Source organism: Panthera tigris, chromosome C1 (genome assembly GCF_018350195.1).
Source record: "Panthera tigris isolate Pti1 chromosome C1, P.tigris_Pti1_mat1.1, whole genome shotgun sequence".
Lineage (NCBI taxonomy): Eukaryota > Metazoa > Chordata > Mammalia > Carnivora > Felidae > Panthera > Panthera tigris.
The window spans coordinates 187,029,642-187,053,844 of record NC_056667.1 but is presented as its reverse complement, the minus strand read 5'-3'; the positions used below and the strand labels follow the sequence as shown (position 1 = coordinate 187,053,844).

General features: G+C 37.6%; 1 protein-coding gene across 4 annotated transcripts in view; it reads left to right on the top strand.

Moving 5' to 3' along the window:
- ICA1L (islet cell autoantigen 1 like) overlaps window positions 1–24,203 on the top strand; it is an 88,900-nt gene that overhangs the window by 40,684 nt on the left and 24,013 nt on the right. For 3 of the 4 annotated variants that reach the window (XM_042995090.1, XM_015541004.2, XM_042995089.1), the window contains exon 11: window positions 18,222–18,476. In XM_042995090.1, coding sequence (XP_042851024.1) covers window positions 18,222–18,476 — 255 coding nt within the window. Of the gene's footprint in view, window positions 1–9,556; window positions 9,632–18,221; window positions 18,477–24,203 lie in introns of all 4 variants that reach the window. The other variant, XM_015541005.2, reaches the window with a different exon arrangement.

Here is a 24,203-nt window from a genome sequence, read left to right as displayed (position 1 = left end):
TATCCATTTATCTGTGATGGCCACTTAGGTTGTTTCCATGTCTTGGCTGTTGTAAATAATACTGCATTGAACATGGGGGTGCAGATACCTCTTCAAGATAGTAATTTCATTTCCTTTGTATATATAGCCAGATGTGGAGTTGCTGGAACATATAGTATTTCTGTTTTTAACTTCCTGAGAAACTTCCATACTGCTTTCTATAGTGGCTACACAAATTTACATTCCCACCAACAGTACACATCCTTTTTTCCACATCCTGTCCAACACTTGTTACCTCTTGTCTTTTTGATGACTGCCATTCTAAAAAGTATGAGGTGATATTTCAATGTGGTTTGATTTGTATTTGCCTGATGAGTGAATAGTGTTGTTGAGCACCTTTTCATGTATGGTTGGCCATGTATATGTCTTCTTCTTTGGTTGTAAAAATGTGTATCTAGGTTCTTTGCCCATTTTTTAAACAGACTGTTACTGTTTGTTTATTTTTGCTATTGAGTTTGAATTCCTTACATGTTTTGGATAGGAGCCCCTTATCAGATACATGGTTTGCAAATATTTTACTCATTCTGTAGGCAAATGTGATTGGGTTTTTGAATGTTGATTGTTTTGTTATGGTTATTTTTTGTGTTTTTGCTGTGCAGAAGATTTTTAGTTTGATATCATCTTTATTTTTGCTTTTGTTTCTTGTGCTTTTGGTGTCGTTTGCAAAAAATCATTGCCAGCACTAATGTCACAATGTTTTTCCCTAGTTTTTTTTTTTATATATTTTTAATTGAAAGATAGTTGACATACATTAGTTTCAAGTATACAACACAGTGATTTGACAATTATGTCCATTACAAAATGTTCACCATGTTAAGTGTAGTCACCTTCTGTCATCATACAAAGTTATTATAATATTATCTACTGTATTCCCTGTGCTGTACTTTCCATCCTTGTGACTTAGCTGTTTTATCACTAGAAGTGTGTACCTCTTAATCCCTGCTATCTATGTTGCCTATGCCTCCACCCCACTCTGCTCTGGTGGCCACTTGTTCTCTGTATTTATGTGTCTCTTTTTATTGTTGTTTTGTTTTGCTTTCTTTTTTTTTTTAGATTGCACATATAAGGGAAATCATATGGTATTTATATTTCTCTGTCTGACTTGTTTCACTTAGAATAATACCTTCTAGGCCCATGTATTGTCATGAATGGCAAGATTTCATTCTTTTTTATGGCTGAGAAATATTCCATTCTGTATGCTTATGTGAAATAATATCCTATTTTAAGCTGATAAGAACTTCAATACCACATAGAAACTCTATACATTTCTCTCCCTCACTTTTTAGGTTACTAATATTATAATTTCCATCTTTTTCATTGTGTATCTAATAACAAATTATTATAGTTATTTTTAAGGTTTATTTTTGACTTTTAAACTAGAGTTGAAAGGGGCACCTGGGTGGCTGGTCGGTTAAGTGTCTGACTTCCGCTCAGGTCATGATCTCTTGGTCCGTGAGTTCGAACCCCATGTCGGCTCTGTGCTGGCAGCTCAGAGCCTGGAGCCTGCTTTGGATTCTGTCTCCCTCTCTCTGCCCCTCCCCTACTCACACCTGTGCGTGCACACGTGCTCTCCCTTCTCTCAAAAATAAATAGACATTAAAAAAAAACCCAAAACAACTAGAGTAGAAAGTGATTTATGCACCAGTATTCCAATATTATAGAATGTGCCTTTGATTATATATTTACCCTTTCCAACAAGTTGTATACGTTCATGCAGTTTTACGGGGTTTATTTAACATCCTCTCATTTCAGCTTGTAGAGTATCCTTAGCCTTCCTTGTAAGGGAGGTCTAGTGGTGATGAACTTTCTCAGCTTCCATTTCTTTGGGAAGGGCTTTATCTCTCTTTCATTTCTGAAAGAGAGCTTTGCTGGGTATAGTGTGCTTTGCTGAGTTTTTTCTTTCAGTATTTTGAATATATCCTACCGCTCTCTCCTGACCTATAGTTTTCCCTCAAAATCTGCTTACAGTCTTATAGGGGCTCCCTCATATGTGACAAGTCACTTTTCTCTTACTTTCAAAATTCTATCTTTGACTTTTGACAACATAATTATAATGGTTTGTTGTCTCTGACTAGGTGAAGCTGCTGTTCATGCTGAGGTGGGGGTGGCCCACTGGCTCTATTGTGTGTTTAAGCGGTGCTGTTGGCTGGTAGGGCTGTGCTCTGAGGTCAGGCAGGGTCACTAAGCAGGGTTTCACAGTCATCTCTGGTCAGGCAAGGTTACTGGGTATGCTCCTTGGCCAAATGGTGCCACTGCCCAGTCTCTTCATTCAGGCAGGGTTGCAGGCAGGGCTTCATGGTCTGATGTGGCCTCAGCCTGTGCTTTGTGATTAGGCAGAACTGCCGAGGCTCAGTTCTAAATAAGGCAGAATGGTGGCTGTGCTCTGCTGTTGGGCAAGATTGCTAGCCATGCTTCCTAGCTGGGCGGGCCTCATGCTGTACTCCATTGGGCAGGGCTTGAGGCTCTGCTTCACAAAGGGTATGGTCACTGACTGGTCTCCCTGCCTGGGTGAGACTGCAGGCTGTACTCAACAATTGGGCATAGCCATCAGCTGGGCTCCAGTGCCAAGCAGAGCTATAGACTGGAGTTTGCTGCTAAGCAGTGCTGTAAGCTGGGCCGTGATGTTCCCCAGGGTTACCATTAGAGCTTGCTAGTGAGGTAGGCTGCAGGTTATGCTTCCAGCTTGGGGGGTGCTGCTGACTTGCTTCTTTGGGTGGGTGGGTGATAGGATATGCCCTGCAACTTCCCAGGGTCTCATTGCAGGCTTCCTGGTCATGTGGGACTGGAGGCTATGCTCAGCAGTGAGTTAGCTTTCTAGGAGTACCTAATCAGAGGGTCTACTTGTTTTCTTAAGGGAATTTTTAATTTCTCTAAGATAAGGACTTCTAATGTAGACATTTATTTCATAGTTGTATAATTAAGTTTCAAGCTCTTCCTCACATTTAAATTCATACTTTCTTTTTTTTATAAATACATGTTATATATACAATCATATATATTCAATCAGTGTGGCTTTGGAGCCAGAATAATCAGGGTTTGAGTGCCGGCTTTTTAAAACAAGTCATTTATACCTCATTTTTCTCATCTGAAACAGGAGTCATATACTCCTACCTTACAGAGACATTAGGGCTAGAGATAATATTTATAAACTACATAGCACAGGATAGGTGACAGTAAATATGAGAGGCATTTTTTTTTTTATAAAGTAGGCTACATGCCCAGCACAGAACCCAATGCAGGGCTTGAACTCATGACCCCAAGATCAAGACCTGAGCTGAGACCAAGAGTTTGATACTTAACTGACTGAGCCACCCAGGTGCCCCATGTGAGAGGCATTTTTAAGTGTACACGTAAATACAGATCGTACTGAGAAACAATTTAAGAAGCCATAATAATTATGGAATTCTATATTTAACATAGCTTCAAATGTATGTTCCAAAAGTTAGCTACTTCTGTATACATAATCCAGTACCCAGGTAGAGAACATTTTTTTTTAAAGTTCCAAATGAAATATAATGGATATTGGTGTAGTTTTAACATTCATTTGTAGCATTATTTAATCTTTTAAAACCTGCTATATCAGTAGTTATATCCACTTTTTAATTCCAAATGTTTATTTGTTCCTTTTCTTTTTTTCTTAATTAATTTTGCTAAAGGTTTATTTATTCTTTCAACAAATCAACTTTTGGTTTTGTTAATCCTGTCTATTGAATCTTTGTTTCTGTTTCATTAATTTTAGTTCTTTATTATTTTCTTTTATTATTTTTTTTGTGTTTTAAGGCTAAAATTTCCCTTTTTCTGTATCCCACAAGTTTTTTTTAAAAAAAAACCTTATGAGGTATATTTTATGTATCATAAAACTCATTCAGTTGTACACTTCAGTAATTTTTAGTTACTACTGAGTGTTTTAACCATCTCTATAAGTCAGTTTTAGAACCTTTTCATCCTCTCATTAATAAGATCCCTCACATTCATTTGCTGTAATACCCATTTTCATTCCTAGTCAACAACTAATCTACTTTCTCTCTGTATAAATTTGCCTTTTGTGGACATTTCATATTACTAGAATCATGTAATATGTATTTGACTTTTTTCACTTCATGTAACACTCTTGAAGTTCATCGCTGACGTAATTTGTGTTGGTATTTCCTTTTTATTGCTTAATCTATCGTATGGATGTCCATAAACTTTGATATATGGTATTTTCATTATAACTTGATTTAAATTGTTTTAAACTTTTCCTAATACCTTCTGTGATCTATGGCCATGAGTGATTTTAAGCTGTGTTTCTGAAATTGCCAAATTAAGGAGATATTGAAATTATTTTTTTGTCATTGATTTAAAACAAAACTTTTGTTTATTTTCAAGAGAGAGAGAGAGCGAGCACAAGCAGGGGAGGGGCAGAAAGAGGGAGACACAGAATCCAAAGCAGGCTCCAGGCTGTGAGCTATCCACACAGAGCCTAACATGGGGCTTGAACCCATGAACCGCGAGATCATGACCTAAGCCAAAGTTGGTCCCTTAACCGACTGTACCACCCAGGCACCCCATCATTGATTTTTAACTTAATTTCATTATGGTCAGAGAATGTATCTTTGTGATACTGATTCTTTGAATTATTGGGACGCTCTCTATAGCCTAAAAAGTAGCCAGTTGTTCTAATTATCCCATGTGGTTGAGAAGAATATGTGTTCTCTAACTGTTGAATGCAGAAGCCTGTGTGTCTATTACATCAAGCTTATTATTTGTGCTTCTCTAAGTCTTTTATATCTTTACTAATTTTTAATTTATTTGATGTATCAATAATTGGGAAATGTGTTTTGAAATCCCTGCTATTGAAGTGGATTTTCATTCTCTCTGTAGTTTTTCATTTTTTATATTTTGAGGATTTTGAAGTGATGGTTGCATATAAATTTCGAATTCTTATATCTGTTCAGTGAATTAATCTGTTATCAATATAATGACCCTTTCTGTCCTAATAAGACTTCTTGGCTTAAAGTTTCCTCTGTAAGACATTAGCTTAGCTTAACTAGTTTATATTTTTGTTAGTACTTGTTTTCTTCTATATATTTTGCTAAATAACCCTGAGTTCCTTACACCTTTCTTTTGATTTTGTTTTTCTTTTGATTACTTTGGTTGATTTAATTTTTTCTATTTTCTTTTGAGTTTTCCAAACTGAGCATCAAATTTTATAAGAGTGTAGTACAGATATTACTGCCTTGTCCTTAGATGTATTCCTCCCTCTAAGCTCACTATACATCAGCAACACTATTCATGTTGTGTATAGGAGACATTTATATTTCATTTATATTTTTGAAAAATGCCCTTGATAATAGTTGAAGATGTCAAAATCTTAGGCTTTTTGTTTTTGTTTGGTTATTGGTTTTGTTTTTGTTTCTGGTGTCTGTTTTTACTAGGTTGCAAATGAGGTACAGGTGTATTATGTGAGAAACTGGCTCCTGAATTAATAATGGGGCATAATTTATCTCAATATACACCTCATACTTGGAGATAGTTTTTAAAAAAAAACACACAATTTTTTTCTGCCTGAAGAGCTTTGGTTTGTAGGGTCTTTTTTTTTTTTTAACTTGTTTTATTTTTTATTTTTTTAAATTTACATCCAAATTAGTTAGCATATAGTGCAACAATGATTTCAGGAGTAGATTCCTTAGTGCCCCTTACCCATTTAGCCCATCCCCCCTTCCACAACCCCTCCAGTAACCCTCAGTTTGTTCTCTATGAGTCTCTTCTGTTTTGTCCTCCTCCCTGTTTTTATATTATTATTGCTTCTCTTCCCTTATGTTCATTTGTTTTGTCTCTTAAAGTCCTCATGTGAGTGAAGTCATATGATAATTGTCTTTCTCTGACTAATTTTGCTTAGCATAATACCCTCTAGTTCCATCCATGTAGTTGCAAATAGCAAGATTTCATTCTTTTTGATTGCTGAGTAATACTCCATTGTATATATATGCCACATCATCTTTATCCATTCATCCATCGATGGACATTTGGGCTCTTTCCATACTCTGGCTATTGTTGATAGTGCACCCCCATAAATATGGGGGTGCATGTGTCCCTTCAAAACAGCACACCTGTATCCCTTGGATAAATGCCTAGTAGTGCAATTGCTGGGTCGTAGGGTAGTTCTATTTTTAGTTTTTTGAGGAACCTCCATACTGTTCCAGAGTCACTGCACCAACTTGCATTCCCATTTAATTTTTTAAAAATGTTTATTTATTTTTGAGAGAGAAAGAGAGAGTGCATGCAGAGAGAGGGAGACAGAGAATCCCATGCAGGCTCTGGCTTTTGGCACAGAGCCCAATGCAGGGCTTGAACTCATGAAACCATGAGATCATTACTGAGCCAAAATCAGGAGTTGAACACTTAACTTATTGAGCCCCTGGTTTTTAACATTCAAAAAAAACCCTTAAGAGTATGCTCTCTTTTTTTTTTTTTCAACGTTTTTTATTTATTTTTGGGACAGAGAGAGACAGAGCATGAACGGGGGAGGGGCAGAGAGAGAGGGAGACACAGAATCGGAAACAGGCTCCAGGCTCCGAGCCATCAGCCCAGAGCCTGACGCAGGGCTCAAACTCACGGACCGTGAGATCGTGACCTGGCTGAAGTCAGACGCTTAACCGACTGCACCACCCAGGCGCCCCGAGTATGCTCTCTTTTAGCACATATGTTTGATCTTTTTCTTGGTATGAAATCACTACTACTCTCACTTTGTTATAGGTGAGGAATGTGGAGAAGCTGCTTACAACTGTACACATAAAGTGAATGTCTGTTGTGCAAAAACATGGAAATCAGGCAGAACAAAATATAAAATGGACTTTCAGAGAATGCAGAATTAGACACAGGTCCACCAGGAAGGGGATAAGCTTTTGAATGTGAAAACTTTTTTATTAATTGATATATAAATGATACACTAGTTTCAGATTCACAGCATGATTTGATATTTGTATATATTGTGAAATGATCACCACAATAAGTCTAGTTAACTTATGTCACCAGACATAGTTACAAAAATTTTTTCTTGTGATATTTTAAGATTTATTCATTCAGCAACTTTCAAATATGCAATACAGTATTATTTACTAGTTGCCATGCTAGACATTACATCCCTATTATTTATTTATTTATTTTTAAATATTTACTTATTTTGAGAGAGAGAGGGGGAGAGAGAGAGAGAGAGAGAGAGAGAGAGAGCGAGCATGAATGGGGGAAAGGCGGAGAGAGAGGGAGAGAAAGAATCCCAAGCAGGCTCTGTGCTGTCAGTGCAGAGACTGAAGCAGGGCTCAGTCTCATAATCCATGACATATCCTGAGCCAAAGTCAAGAGTCAGATGTTTAACCTACTGAACCACCCAGGTGCTCCCACTTTAGTCACCTATTTTGCCTACCCCCCCCCACCCGCCCCCATCCCCTGCCTCTGGCAACCTCCAAATCTGGTCTTTGAGCTTGGTTTTAGTTTGCCTTTTTTTTTTTTTTAATAAAATTTTGTAAATGTTCATTTTTGAGAGAAAGAGAGACGTGAGCAGGGGAGGGGCAGAGAGAGAGGGAGACACAGAATTCAAAGCAGGCCTCAAGCTCTGAGCAGTCAGCACAGAGCCGGATGCGGGGCTTGAACTCACGAACTGTGAGATCATGACCTGAGCCAAACACTTAACCAACTGAGCCACCCAGGTGCCCCTGTTCCTTGTTTTTTAAATTCCACAAATAAGTGAGATCATACAGAAAATGTCTTCTCTGTCATATTTAACTTAGTATAATTCCCTCAAGGTCTATCCATGTTGTTGCAAATGGCAAGATTTCATTTTTTTTAAATGGCTGATTAATACTCCAGTGTGTGTGTATGTATATACATACATACATGTACATATATATGTACATATGTACATGTATGTGTGTGTATATATCTATATATATATGTATGTATATAGATATATCTCACATTTTCTTTGCCCATTCATCCATTAATGGACACTTAGGTCGTTTCCATATCTTGGTTATTGTAAATAATGCCAAGATGAACATGGGATGCATGTATCTCTTCAAGATAGTTGTTTGTTTGTTTGTTTTCAGATAAATAGCCAGAAGTGGCATTGCTGGATCATATGGTGGTTCTGTTTTTAATATGGAGATATTCATACTGTTTTCCTTATAATGGCTATACCAATTTACATGGAATGTGAAAACTTTTAACTTTCAAGGGAACATAGATATAACAAAGGACCTGAATAATTACAATTATTACAATTACATTAAAAAATAATTTAATGTGGTCAAATTTATCAATCTTTTCTTTTATTGGATCTTGATTTTTGTCATATGCAAAACTCAGGTTAGAAAAAATCATTGATGCTGTCTTCTAGTATTTGTGTACTTTTATTTTTTACATTTATTTATTTTGTTAATATTTATTTTGAGAGAAAGAGAGAGCAAGCATGAGTGTGGGGAGGGGCAGAGAGAGAGGGAAAGAGAATCCCAAGCAGATTCTGCACTGTCAGCACAGAGCCACGTATGTATAGGTGTATACATACATATACATATAATATGTATATACACATGTTACATACATACACATATACAGTATATATATATATATTTATATTTATATATATAAGTTGTATCTATTGTGTTACAGATCTTTCTTAACTTTAGGTGTAGTTACATCCTGATAAACCCATCATAAGTTGAAAATACTGTAAGCTGAACACTGAAACTAATATAGCACTGTATGTTAACTATACTGGAATTAAAATAAAAAATAAATGAAAACATTTTTAAAAATAAAAAAATCAAAAATGTATGTTCTCTTCTATACCAAAAAAAATGTAAGTCAAAATGCATTTAATACGTCGAACATACTGAACATCATAGCTCATCCTGGCCTACCTTAAATGTGCTCAGAACACTTACTTTAGCCTACAGGTGGGCAAAATGATCTAACGCAAAGCCTGTTTTATAATAAAGTGTTGAATATCTTGTGTAATTTATTGAATACTGTACTGAAACTGAAAACAGAATGGTTTTATGGGTACAGAAGTTTGTAAGTGTATCGGTTGTTTACCCTGTGATCACATGGCTGACTGGGATTTGTGGCTTGTTGCTGCTGCCCAGAATCGTAAGAGAATATTGTATTGCATATCACTAGCCTGGGGAAAATATTAAATTCAGCACTCGAAGTACAGTTTCTATTGAATGTGTATCTCTTTTGCATCATCATAAAGTCAGAAAATGGTAAGTCAAACCATTGTAAGTAGGGAACCATCTGTGTGTGTGTGTGTGCATATATACATATGTACCCACATATGTACATGTATATACACATACACACACACAAATGTAATCTTTATATATGGCTCTTTAAATTTTTACATCTCCCTTTTATATATATTATAAACTGATTTGGCCAATTGAACACTTAAACCAATAATTACAAAATATTAACAGCAAATAAGCATGCTAAATTTGTCCTTGTTCAACTTACCTTTTATGTGCTTTTGTTTCAGCAGCCAAAGATCACAAGGAAAACCATTATCAAATAAGAGAATTTGGAGCACCTCAGTTTTATAACTCTGAAAATGGTTAAGAAATTATAATTTCATCATATAAATGGATAATGTATTATTTAAAATTCTTTACTTTTAATTTAATACTTAATTCCTCAACATTAAAACCTGTATAGGTCTCTCTATACAGGAATCCAATACCTGTGCTTCTACTTTGTAGCACACTGAAGTGGAACTGAAGTCATTATTTGTTTTGTATGTTTGGGCCCCTGTCCAGATGTATCTGTGTAACTGTGAGGACCATGTCTATCTTACGGTCTAGTGTACCTCCGCTATCCAGCAGTTGTGGGCACTCAGTAGAAACTACCTTGAATATCTTCCCCAAGCAGTTATGTTGCAGATATTTTCTCCCGCTTTGTCATTTGTCTTTTGACTTTTCATGTGGTTGTTTCTTGCCTTGTAAATTTTTAAAAATAATTTAGTGTAGTCAAATTTATCAGTCTTTTCTTTTATTGGATTTGATTTTTGTCATATGAAGAATCAGGTTAGAAAAATTCATTGATGGTGTCTTTTAGTATTCGTGTACTTTTTTTACATTTATTTATTTTATTAATGTTTATTTATTTGGAGAGAGAGAGGAGAGAGAGAGAGAGGGAGCGAGCATGAGTGTGGGGAGGGGCAGACAGAGAGAGGAGAATCCCAAGCAGATTCTGCACTGTCAGCACAGAGCCAGACTCAGGGCTTGATCTCACGAACCTTGAGATCATGACCTGAACCAAAATCAAGAGTCAGACACTTAACCGACTGAGCCGCCCAGGCGCCCCCACATTTAGACCTCCAATTCATTTGGAGTTTATTTAGCCATATGGTATTAGCAGTGGATTAAATGTTTTCTTTTATAAGTGGCCATCCTTTTATATCATTTTTTTTAAATGCCATCTTTGCCACAGTAATTTGAGATAATTTCCAATCATATACTAGGTTTCTGTTTGTATTTAGATCTGTTTCTGGACTTTATTTATATTTTATTGATGTGTGCATGTACCAATGCCATGTGGTTTTAATTATTGAAGTTTTCTTTTGTGTTATTATATCTGGTAGGGCTAATATCCTTTTCATTATTTTCTTAGCTATTCTTGCATGTTTGTTTTTCAATATAAATTAAAAAAAATTTTTTAATGTTTATTTTTTGAGAGAGAGAGAGACAGAGTGTGAGCAGGGGTGGGGTAGAGAGAGAGGGAGACACAGAATCCGAAGCAGGCTCCAGCCTCTGAGCTGTCAGCACAGAGCCCAACGCGGGGCTTGAACTCATGAGCTGTGAGATCATGACCTGAGCCAAAGTTGGATGCTCAACTGAGCACCCAGGTGCCACCCAGGTGCCCCTCAATATAAATTTTATATCATATTGTCCAGCTGCATAAAACCCATTGTTCCTTTTATTGTGATTATATTAAATGTGAAAAACTGACAGCTTGATGGTGCTGAGGCATCCTAACCAGAAACAAGGGACATTTTTCCTATTTGTTAAAATTTTCTTGTGTATCTTTTATATACAGGTTTTTTTAAATATAGGTTTTGAACAGTTTTGTTTTTTCTCAGTATTTTATCTTGTTTGTTGTCACTGTAAGTGAGGTTTTCTTTTCCATTACATATACGTGTGTGTGTGTGTGTGTGTGTGTAAATAATCTTTATGCCCAATGTTGGGCTTGAACTCATGACCTTGAGATCAAGAGTCACATGCTCTACCAACTAAGCCAGCCAGGTACCCCTTTCCATTATATTTTTAACTGGTTATTAATTTGTGTATATAAATAAATGCTGTTGATTTTTTTAAACTTCTGATATTTATTTATCTATTTATTTTTTGAGACTGAGAGCACAAGCTGGGGAGGGACAGAGGGAGAGAGAGAAAGGGAATCTTACGCAGTCTCCACACTCAGCATGGAGCCCAACATGGGCCTCTCTCTTACAACTGTGAGATCATGATCTGAGCGGAAATCAAAGAGTTAGAGCTTAACAGACTGAGCCACCCAGGTGCCCCAAAATTCTATTGACTTTTTGTATGTTAATATTATATGTTGCTACCTAGAATTTTTTTTATAGTTTGAGTTAGTTTTAGCATTGATTTTCTAGCATTTTCCAGGTATACCATCATGTCATATGCAAATAGATATAATCCTGTTTTTTCTTTACCAGTTCTTGTTACTGTAATTGATTTCTTTTGTTTAATTGCATTGGTTACTACCTCCAGAACCAGTTGAATATTAGTGGGCATTTCCTAATTTTAGTGGAAGTTCCTGTAATGTTTCTGAATCAATTAAGATGTTGGCTTTTGAAATGAGGTATGGATTTTGTGACGTTAAAGAAGTATCCATGGGGTGCCTGGATGGCTCAGTCTGTTAAGCGTCCAACTCTAGATTTCAGCTCAGGTCATGATCTTATGGTTCATGAGATTGGGTCCCATGTTGGGCTCTGCGCTAACAACACAGAGCCTGCTTGGGATTCTGTCTCTCTCTCCTTGTCTCTCTCTCTCTCAAAATTAATAAACTAGAAAAAAAGAAAGTATCCATACACTCCTAATTTCTTAAGAGTTTTATTAGGAATGGTTGTTGAATTTTTCCAACAGCTTTTTCCATATCTATGCCAGCAGTTATTTGATTTTTCTTCTTAAATGTATTAATATGATAAATTATATTAATAGGTTTCCTGATACTACACCATCTTTGCATTCCAGTTATAAGTCCAGCTTTGTCATTGTGCATTAATCTGTTGATATTTTATTTACTAATTCTGCATTGCAGTTGATTTCCCTGTGAAGACATTTAGGCCTGGTGCATTTTTTGTGTTTTCTTCTCAATGGAAATTGTTCTGTTTAACCTTTCTATATGTACTAAAATCAATTTCAGCAAATTATATTTTTCTCAAATTCTTCGTTTTGTCTAGATTGTCAGATATTTGTATAGATTTGTATAAAATCTTGATTTTTAACAGCTTTATTGAGGTGTAAGTTAAATACCTAAAAATTACCAATTCTGAGTGTAAGATTCTATGATTTTTCGTAAATTTATAGAGTTGTGCATGTTATCACCTCAGTGAATATTAGAATATTTCCCAAAAGCCTCTTGTACTTGTTTATAATCCTTGCTCCCACTCTGTCCTAGAAAATTACTAATCTGATTTCTGTCTCTCTAAATTTCCCTTTCCTGGACTGAAATTGTACAAAAGTTCGCCCTTTGTGTCTGGCTTTTTATGTCTGCCATTAAGCCTAATATTTTTCTAGATTCATCCATGTTGTTGCAAATAGCAGTAGTTCATTACTTTTTCCCCCCTTAATTGTTTTATTGAAAAATACACATAAAATTTACCATCCTACCCGTTTTAAGTGTATACTGGTATTAAATTGTGCAACCATCACCACCATCCATCTCTAACTTTTTTCATTATAAAACTGAAAGTCTGTATCCATTAAATGATAATTACCCATTCCCCCACCTCTGCCCCTAACACCCAACATTCTCCTTTGTTCTCTATGATTTTGACTATTCCAAGTACCTCATGTAAGTGGAATCATATAGTATTTGTCCTTTTGTGACTGGCTTATTTCACTTAGCATAATGTCCTCAAGATCCATTCATGTGGTATATTGCAGAATTTTCTTCCTTTACAAGTCTGAATAATACTCCATTATATGTATACACCACATTTTGCTAACTATAGTTTATTTTTATTTATGAATGTATTCCATTGTATGGTTATACCACATTATATTTATCCATTTATCAGTTGATGGACATTTGGACTCTTTATAGTTTTTGGCTGTTGTAATTCTGTTGCTGTGAACATTCAAGTACTTCTCCTAGTATAGACATAAGATTTATTTTTATTGGTTAGATCCCTAGAAATGGAACTGCTAGGTTATGTGGCAAATTTGACTTTATCTTTCTGAGGAACTGCTAAATGGTTTTGCAAAATGGCTCTACTACTATTTCATTCCCACTAGCAAAGTATGAGGGGTCTAGTTTCTCCACATCTTTGTCAACATTTGGTATTATCTTCTTAATTATGTACATTCTAGCGCTTTTAATTTGTGGCTTTAATTTGCATTTCTCTATCTATGATGTTGAGTATCTTTTCCTGTGTTTATTGGCCATTCATATATCTTTGTTGACAAATCTGTTAAGATCTGTTGCCAATTTTTTAATTGGGTTATTTACCTTATAATTAAATTGCACAATTATTCTTCATACAAGTTGTCAGACATATGACTTGTAAATATTCTAGTCATCTTATTTTCTCAATTTTGCCTCTTGAAACACAAAATTTTTTAAATTTTATGAAGTTCAACTTAACATTTTTTTTCTTCTATGGGTTGTTCTTTTGGTATCACATCTAGATCTCCCTACCCAAGATTACAAAGATTTTCTCTTATGTATTCTTGAAGTTTCATAATTTTAACTCTTATCTGTGGGACTATGATCATTTTGAGTTCATGTATTGTGTGAGGTAGGTAAGGTTTATTTTTTTGTTTATTGCATATGTATATCTACTTGTACTAGTACCGTTTATTGAAAAGATATTCCTTTATTCACTGTATTTTCTTGGCATTTTTGTTAAAATCAAGTGACCAAAAAAAAATGTAAGGGTATGTTTCTGGATTCTAGTTTCTGTTCCACTGATCTATATACCTGACCTTGGTCAGTACCCTACTGTCTTGATTACTGTGACTTTATAGTAAATTTTGAAATTAGGTAGTATAAGTCCTACAACATTCTTTTTTTTTTAATTTATTTATTTTTGAGAGAGACAGAGCGTGAACGGGAGAGGGGCAGAGAGGGAGACACAGAATTGGAAGCAGGCTCCAGGCTGTCAGCACAGAGCCCCATGGTGGGGCTCGAACTCACAAACCACGAGATCATGACCTTAGCTGCAGTCGGACGCTTAACCAACTGAGCCACCCAGGCGCCCCTACAGCATTGGTTTTTTTTCAAAATTGTTTTGGCTATTCTAACTTGTATGCATTTCCATATAAATTTTACAATCATCATGTTGAATTCATACATCAGTTGGAGTTGATTGCTATCTGGACAATATTGTTCCTTCCAGTCTGTGAATGTGGAAATTTTTTCCTTATCATTGGCTTTCAGTGGTTTGCTTATGAAGTATCTAGATATGGATCTCTTTACATTGATTCTACTTGGGTTTTATTAAGCTTGTTGGATGAGTACATTGATGTTTTCAACAAATTTGGGACATTTTGTCCATTATTTCTTCAAATTCTGCCCCGCCATCCTTTTGAAACTTGTTTCAAATTGAAACTCTTATTGAATTATTGAATAATTCAATTGAAATTTATTGAAACTCTTACTTCTGATGTTGGCCCGCCATTTCACTTAGATACTGTGCATGTTTCTTCATTCTTTTTTCTTTTCTCAGTTCTTTGGGTTGCATAATCTGTCAGTCTATCTTAAAGTTAGCTAATTCTTTCTTATGCTAGTTCAGATCTACTGGTGATCCTCACCAGTGAATTTTTCATTTCGGTTATTGTACTTTTTTTTTTTTTAAGTTTTTTAATGTTTATATATTTTTGAGAGAGAGAGACAGACACAGCGTGAGTGGGGGAGGGGCAGAGACAGAGACATAGAATCAGAAGCAGTCTCCAGGCTCTGAGCTGTCAGCACAGAGCCCAATGTGGGGCTCAGACTCACGGACCGTGAAATCATGTCCTGAGCTGAAGTTGGATGCCCAACTGACTGAGCCACCCAGGTGCCCCTCAGTTATTGTACTTTTAAAACAAAATTTTTTTAAGTTTATTTATTTTGAGAAAGAGAGCGTGCACACGCAAGCAGGGAAGGGGCAGAGATGAGAGAGAATCCCAAGAGAGCTCCACACTGCCAGTGCAGAGCCTGACATGGGGCTCAATCCCATGAACCATGAGATCATCACCTGAGCTGAAATCAAGAGTCGGACACTTAACTGACTGAGCCACTCACATGCCCCAGTTACTGTAGTTTTCAACTTCACAATTTCTATTTGGTTCTTTTTTGTAATTTCTGACTCTTTATTGATACTCTCTATTTGATACAGTATTGTCACAACACCTTCCTTTGCTTTTTAAAGATTGCTTTAACAAAATTTTCAGCTTTACTGAGGTAAAATTGATAAATAAAATTGTAAGATGTTTGAAGTGTGCTGATATAATGTTTACCTTGTGAGAGGATTCTCTCCATCTAGTTAGTTAATTACCCTATCTATGAACACACTTCCTTTACTTTAATCATACTGTCTTTTAGTTCTTTAAATGTATTTATAAGGGTTGCTTTGAAGGTTTTGCCTGTTAATATGACATTTGGTTTGCTCTCACAGGCAGTTTGAGTTCCTGCCTTCTTGCCATTGTTTGGTCATACTTTACTATTTATTGTTTGTTTTGGCCTACCTTACTGTTTTTTGTTGGAAACTGGACATTTTAGATAATACATTTTAGCAACTTTGGCTACTGGTCTTCTCCTTTGGGGCTTGTTGTTATTATTTGCTTGCTTTATTTGTTTAGTGACAGGCTGGATTATTTTGGTGAAGTCTATCCCCCCTCCCCCAGCCCCTCAGCTCCCAACAGTGGAAAAGGGATACAGAATTAGGTTTACCCACAGTCACCCTGGGATGACAGTTTGTTTTGGTAAGGGTTCTCTTTGACAGTCCCTTTCCCTGATCACACCCAGCTGTTAAACACCACTAATTTCCATATCATTGATTTATTATTTTTAAGAATGCTCTGGATCATAAATTGTTCTACAAACAAAACCAGTAAAATTTGGACTCCTGTGAGAGGATATTTTCCAAGGTCACTGAGATTTATTCTTACCCTACCTAGGTAGGCTCGTCCCCATTGGCTTTTTCCCCGATTCTTTCAGGCAAACTAGTTGGCCTACATTTTAGCCTGTATGTCCAATGAGTCTTCCAATCTCTTCCCAATTGCTTTTCACCACAGCCTTCACTGTTCTGGGGAGTATCCTTAGGCTTGAATTTCTCTGTACTTTGTTGCAAAGGAAGTCAGTTCTTTGGGACAAGATTTGGAGCTATTTCATAGTCTGCTTCTCTCTCCAGGCAAAATCTCTAAATTAGGGCTTTATCTGGGAATGAAAACAATGACATGTTTCTGTATAAGATCCTTGCTCTGGGAGCTGAGTGCTAAGTGAGGAGGGTGATGGTAATCTCAAGTCTTTTTGGCCTGCCTTTTCCTGAATGAAACTACCACATTATGAGCAGGGTCACATGACCCAGGGCTCCTGTATTCTCAGCATGCCACACCCAAATCATAGTCTCAATCTTATGACTGGGGTCTTGTTATCTGGGTGGGAAATGGGAGCTTGCACCTCTTGATTGTACTGTCCAGACTTAGCCAATAGGTAAGTGAGGACAGGATATGAAATGCTGATACCCTGCCCCTCCTGGGAACATAACTCTTGACTGAGACTTGTGTGAGCAGGAGCCCTATGTTCTTGGCTACACAGGGTGAGAGTGGAATTTCCATCTTGCTTAACTGGGAAGGGAATGGTTCTTAGTTCACTTACCATAGTCTGAATTTTAATAGATTTTCTTGAGTAGGTGTTTCCTCATTTGATGTGTGTCCTTGGAACAATTTCTAGAGACTTTAATGATTGTTTTTTAAACATTTTTCACCAGTTATTTAAAAACTGGTATGCCTGTCCATAGACTTCCCCACTCTATCATGCTGGAAGCCTTTTTCATTTTTATCAGTAAAGGTGTTCAGGATTATTTTTTCTCTATTAATTGCTATTTAAGTATCCATGGATTATAACATGAAATGTCTTTTTTATTATTATTTTTCAGAAATTCCATTGCCCTTTCAACCAATAGTTGTTTAATAGAATGTATTTAAATTTACAAGTGGAAGAGCCTTTTAGTTTTTCAGTTTCATTTTTTAAATTACTTCACTTTCTTGGATGTTGTTTGTAGTATTTCCACTTTAAGAAACTCATTGATTTTTATGTGTTTGCTTTAGTATAATTTTGGTGAATTTTCAATGTGTGCTTGAGAGGAAAATATATTTTCTTTTTCTTTTTTTTTTTAAGATTTTATTTTAAGTAATCTCCACACTCACTGTGGGGCTCAGACCCACAACCCTGAGATCAAGAGTCACACGCTCTACTGACTGAGCCAGCCAGGCAGTCCAAGTGTATTTTCTGTTAGGTTTATTTACAAAACTTATCTTAGTGATTACTCTGTTTAGATTTTTTATATCTTTACTTTTACCTTTTGGGCATATTTTTTACTGAGAGTGGTATATTAAAGTCTACTGTTTTTTACTGAGAGTAATTAATTAAATAATTAAATTCTATGATCATTAATTTGTTTCTACTTCTTGCATCCCCTGTAGTTTCTGCCCTAAATAGTGGCTGCTTCATTATTTCACACTTAGATATTCATGACTATTGTATCTTCATTGTGAAATGTGGTCATTTTGATCTATAGCCTACCCAATTAGAAATAATTTCATGTAAACTTCCAGTCAGTTTAATTTTTCACTAAAATTTTGTTAAAAAATTATGTTAATGTATAAGAACAGTGAACCAAATTTGATTTGCCCTACATTTTACTCTCCTTTCCTCGAAAAGAAAAGAGCCATTCTGTTTTTATTTTCATTCAACAGTTGCAAAAGATTTACCTGTTGATTCACTGGAAGATGATTTTGAGAAGGAATTCTCATTTCTGAACAACCTGCTAAGTCCTGGTTCTTCAAGTACTAGTGAATTTACCCAAGAATGCCAGACTGCCTTTGGGAGCCCCGGCACCAGCCTCACATTCCAGGAGCCTTCTGTGGGGTCTGAGCCTCTTGCTCATTCTTCACGATTCCTTCCTTCACAGCTCTTTGATCTTGGCCTTCATGCTGTTGGAGCTTTCAACAGTAAGTGTCTATGAAACATTTGGACACCCGTGACTTATTTTATCCTTGTGAAGCAAAACTATGTGCATGTGGATGCTAAAATCAACAAGGATATTGATTTTAACTTTAGTACTACTAGATAAAATCTGCAGTCACACGCATCAACTGAAAAAAATAACAAATATTACTACTGGAGTATATCAGTAAGACTGAAAAAAGGGCTGCTTTCCTCCCACCTCCACCAAACCCCACATTTTCTGCATTGACTTTCCCAGATGTCTTCTCAACATAGAAAATCAGTGTCTTATTTTAAACTCTTGACCTGCTAAGTTATCCCTACTTATGGCAGGTCATATTGTTTCTTCCATCTAGCAAAGCTTGGTGTGTTCTCTTCCTGTGGGTTTGGAGTAGATCCTGGCAACTCCTGGGCAAGGCAGCAGGACTGGAGGGTTGTGGTAGAAAGCCGGGGAAGGTTGTTTTCCTGAGGAAAGGGCCCTCTGCTTTGTGTTTATGTCAGGGACTCCCTCTACTGACCTGCTGTCCCAGCAACGTGTAATCAACCTAGCACCTTGGGAGTCATTTTGCTCCCCACTTCCATATTTGTTGCTAAGTGCTGTCAATTCTATTTCTAAAATATGTCTCCAATTTCATGCTTCTCCTTTCTTCCTCTATTATCAGAGGCATTTAGAGCCTTGTTTGGTTTCCTGGGCTGCTGTAAGAGTCCTCCTACCAGACCTCCCAAACCCCAGGTCATCTTCCATGCTTTCATGGAAGAGTTCTTTCTCCAAGAAGCAGATTCTGATGTCAGCACCCTGCTTACATTACAGTGAAGGACCATGGGCTCTAGGGTAAAACCTGTGCCTGCATTTCCACTCTTATCTCTTACCTTACTTCAAAATACTTATATGTTCTTTTCTAAATTTATTTATTTATTTATTTATTTATTCATTCATTCATTCATTCATTCATTGATTCATTCATTCATTTAAGAGAGAACATGAGTTGGGGAGGGGCTGAGAGAGAGGGAAACAGAGAATCCCAAGCAGGCTCCACACTGTCAGTACAGAGCCCAACATGGGGCTCAAACTCACGAAACCGTGAGATCATGACCTGAGCCAAAACCAAGAGTTAGACACTTAACTGAGTCACCCAGGCACCCACAATCCTTTCCATTTTCTGTAAATGTATTGACTATTTTTAGATCCCTCTGAGACATCACTGCATGTGTTGCTGCTTTGACTTATGATGTTCAGTAATAAAACATAGGCTTGAGCCTGTGTTTTAGGTTCCCAGTCCAGCATTTTCTCCATGGTGGCCAACCAACCCTTGAATACTTCTTCAGTACTGCCCAGTGGAGTGGTTTCTGCCACCTCTGGCCTCGCATAGTGCTTTATATGTTTTCATGGCTGTGATCATAGTTCATCTTGCCTTCTGTCCCTATCTTTCACCCCCTAGTAGATTTTATCCTTGAGAAAATGGTTCACAGCACCTAACAGTGTCTTAATGCATTGTACTTTGTATTAAAATACTTTGTTCATACCGTGTCTGCAACACCATCATACTTTGTCCAGCCTGCAAGTATTTCAAGGACACAATCTGTATGGTGATTTATCTTTGTCCTTTCTATGACAACAGCATAAAGTTAGCTCAATAAATAAAATAAATATCAGTTAGGGAAGCCTGGCTGCCTCAATTGCTAGAGCATTTGACTCTTGGTCTCAGGGTCATAAGTTGAAGCCCCACATTGGGCATAGAGCCTACTTAAAATAGAGGTGCCTGGGTGGCTCAGTAGGCTAAGTGTTGGACTTTGGCTCAGGTTACAATCTCTTGGTTGTCAGCACAGACCCCACTTTAGATCCTCTGTCCCTCTCTTTCTTTGCCCTTCCCCTGCTTGTGCATGCATACACACTCACATTGTCTCTCTCTCTCTCTCTCTCAAAAATAAACATGAAAAAACTAAACTAAGGAGAATAGGGGAGAAGATGGCGGTGTAGGAGGACGCTGGGCTCACCATGTCCTGCTGATCACTTAGACTCCACCCACATCTGCCTAAATAACCCAGAAAACCGCCAGAAGACTAGCAGGACAGACTCTCCGGAGCCAAGTGTAGACAAGAGGCTGACAGAAGAGGGTAGGAAGGGCTGAGAAGCGGTGCGCACTACACAGACTGGTGGGAGGGAGCCGGGGGTGGGGGGGTGTGTGTGTGGAGGGGCAGCCTACCCAGCAAGGCAAAGCCCCCTCTGGCTTCCAAAAGTGGAGGGGCTGGACTGCATGAGTTCTGACAGCCAGCAGGACTTAACATCTGGAATGTTATAAGTCAACATTGGACTGCTTGGAGATTGGGAGGGCAAGAGGACACCAGGAGGGAGAGGTGTTGAGCCCTGGAAGACAGAGATCAGCTCGGTGGTGGGGAACAAAGGCACTGGCCAGCGTCATATCCCTCTCCCATCCCCCAGCCGAAATCCCAAAGGAACCAGTTCCCGTCACCAAAGTTCCTTGCACCTCACGAACACTCAGTGCCGTGCTTCTGTCATCCATCCCTCTGAGGGTCTGCCTCCCTCCTGGTGCTGCAGGGCCCCTCCTGCCCCTGTGCACCTTGTGGATCCACCCTGGCTAATACGCCAGATCCCATCAAAGCAGCACCACAAGCCTGGCAATGTGCAAGTAGCCCAGACAGGGGCCACACCACTCCACAGTGAGTCCTGCCCCTGGGAGAGGGGAAGATAAGGTACACAGTGGTCTGACTGTGGCCCCAGCAGTGGGCTGGGGACAGACATTGGGTCTGACTGTGGCCCCGCCCACCAACACAAGTTACTCCAGACAGCACAGGGGAAGTGCCCTGCAGTTTGGCGCCACCCGAGGGACTATCCAAAATGACGAAACAGAAGAATACTCCTCAAAAGAAACTCCAGGAAGTAGCGGCAGCTAACGAATTGATCAAAAACGGTTTAAGTAATATAACAGACCATGAATTTAGAATAATAGTCATAAAATTAATCGCTGGGATTTAAAAAAGTGTAGAGGACATAGAGGATCTCTTGCTACAGAGATCAAGGGGCTAGTTTATAGTTTCTATAAACTATAGAAAGCTTATGAAGAAAATTGAAGAAGACATAAAGAAATGGAAGAACATTCCATGCTCATGGATTGGAAGAATAATATTGTTAAAATGTCAGTACTACCCAAAACAATCTACACATTCAATGCAATCCCAATCAACATTGCACCAGCATTCTTCTTGAAGCTAGAACAAACAGTCCTAAAATTTGTATAGAACCACAAAAGACCCCAAATAGCCAAAGTAATTTTGAAGAAGAAGACCAAAGCGGGAAGCATCACAATCCCAGACTTTAGCCTCTACTACAAAGCTGTAATCATCAAGACAGCATGGTATTGGCACAAAAACAGACACATAGACCAATGGAATAGAATAGAAACTCCAGAATTAGACCCACAAAAGTATGGGCAACTAATCTTTGACAAAGCAGGAAAGACTATCCAATGGAAAAAAGTCTCTTTAACAAATGGTGCTGGGAGAACTGGACAGCAACATGCAGAAGGTTGAAACTAGACCACTTTCTCACACCATTCACAAAAATAAACTCAAAATGGATAAAGGACCTGAATGTGAGACAGGAAACCATCAAAACCCTAGAGGAGAAAGCAGGAAAAGACCTCTCCAACCTCAGCTGCAGCACTTTCTTACTTGACACATCCCCAAAGGCAAGGGAATTAAAAGCAAAAATGAACTATTGGGGCCTCATCAAGATAAAAAGCTTCTGCACAGCAAAGGAAACAATCAACAAAGCTAAAAGGCAACCAATGGAATGGGAAAAGATATTTGCAAATGACATATCAGACAAAGGGCTAGTATCCAAAATCTATAAAGAGCTCACCAAACTCCACATCCGAAAAACAAATAATCCAGGGAAGAAATGGGCAGAAAACATGGATAGACACTTCTCTAAAGAAGACATCCAGATGGCCAACAGGCACATGAAAAGATGCTCAATGTCGCTCCTCATCAGGGAAATACAAATCATAACCACACTCAGATACCATCTCATGCCAGTCAGAGTGGCTAAAATGAACAATGAGGAGACCATAGATGCTGGCGAGGATGTGGAGAAACGGGAACCCTCTTGCACTGTTGGTGGGAATGCAAACTGGTGCAGCCACTCTGGAAAACAGTGTGGAGGTTCCTCAAAAAATTAAAAGATAGATCTACCCTATGAGCCAGCAATAGCACTGCTAGGAATTTACCCAAGCGGTACAGGAGTGCTGATGCATAAGGGGCACTTGTACCCCAATGTTTATAGCAGCACTCAACAATAGCCAAATTGTGGAAAAAGCCTAAATGTCCATGAACTGATGAATGGATAAAGAAATTGTGGTTTATATACACAATGGAATACTATGTGGCAATGAGAAAGAATGAAATAGGGCCTTGTGTAGCGACATGGATGGAACTGGAGAGTGTTATGCTAAGTGAAATAAGTCAGTCAGAGAAAGACAGATACCATATGTTTTCACTCCTATGTGGATCCTGAGAAACTTAATGGAAGACCATGGGGGAGGGGAAGGGGGAAAAAAAAAAGAGGTTAGAGTGGGAGGGAGCCAAAACATAAGAGACTCTTAAAAACTGAGAACAAACTGAGGGTTGATGGGAGGTGGGAGAGAGGGGAGGGTGGATGATGGGTATTGAGGAGGGCACCTGTTGGAATGAGCACTGGGTGTTGTATGGAAACCAATTTAACAATAAATTTCATATTTAAAAATAAATAAAAAATAAAAAAACTAAGCTAAGATAAAATAAAAATCAGTTAAATCACTCAGTAAGAATTTAACCTAGAAGAAAGGACAGTATTATTTGATAAAGAGGCACTCTATCTAGGATAATTCAGATGTTTTGCTATAAAATTTTAGAAAACAATTATTCTTGCATACATATCTAACTGACCTAATAAAGATTTACAAACAGATTCATTTTGCACGTGAATACCTTTTGCTCTTTCTCCTTAACTTGCCACATCTCTAGCAGCACTGAATTCTTTTCTTATTTTCTGGCAATACATTATCCACAATATTTCTTTATCACTTAGAACATCTGTTCTGGTCCCTGCCTGCAGGCTGACAGACGTTCCCATGCAATGACTGAGGCAGTTGATACTCAGTGTTTAATGAGTGTCTTGTTCAAGATAACTAGGCAGTTTAAACAATTAAGAGGGAACCAAAATCTGGTCTTCTGCCTCCTAGTACAGGACTCTTTCTACTTGATTCACCTTTTCTTTATGTCTACTTCTTTCTCTCCTGTAATGTAAACCAGGAAAGTGAGCTGCCCTGAGTTAGAAGATCTGTGTTCTAGGAACCCTGAGTAAGAACATGGGCTTCAAATGATCTCTTCTGTACAAGGAAGGTAGTAGACAGGATAATTTATATTCCTTTCTACTGCTGTGTTTTAATTATAAACTAAATAATTTTTCATGTTACAGAAAATATTTCACCATATTCATAATACTTTTTACTTTTAAGATTTTATTTTTAAGTAATTTCTACATCCACCATGAGGCTCAAACTCACAACCCCAAGACCAAGAGTCTCACGCTCCACTGACTGAGCCAGCCAGGTGCCCCTCATAATGATACTTTAAAAAAAATTTATTTAAATTTCATTTAGTTAACATATGGTGTAGTATTGGTTTCAGGAGCAGAACCCAGTGAATAGTCACTCACATATAACACCCAGTGC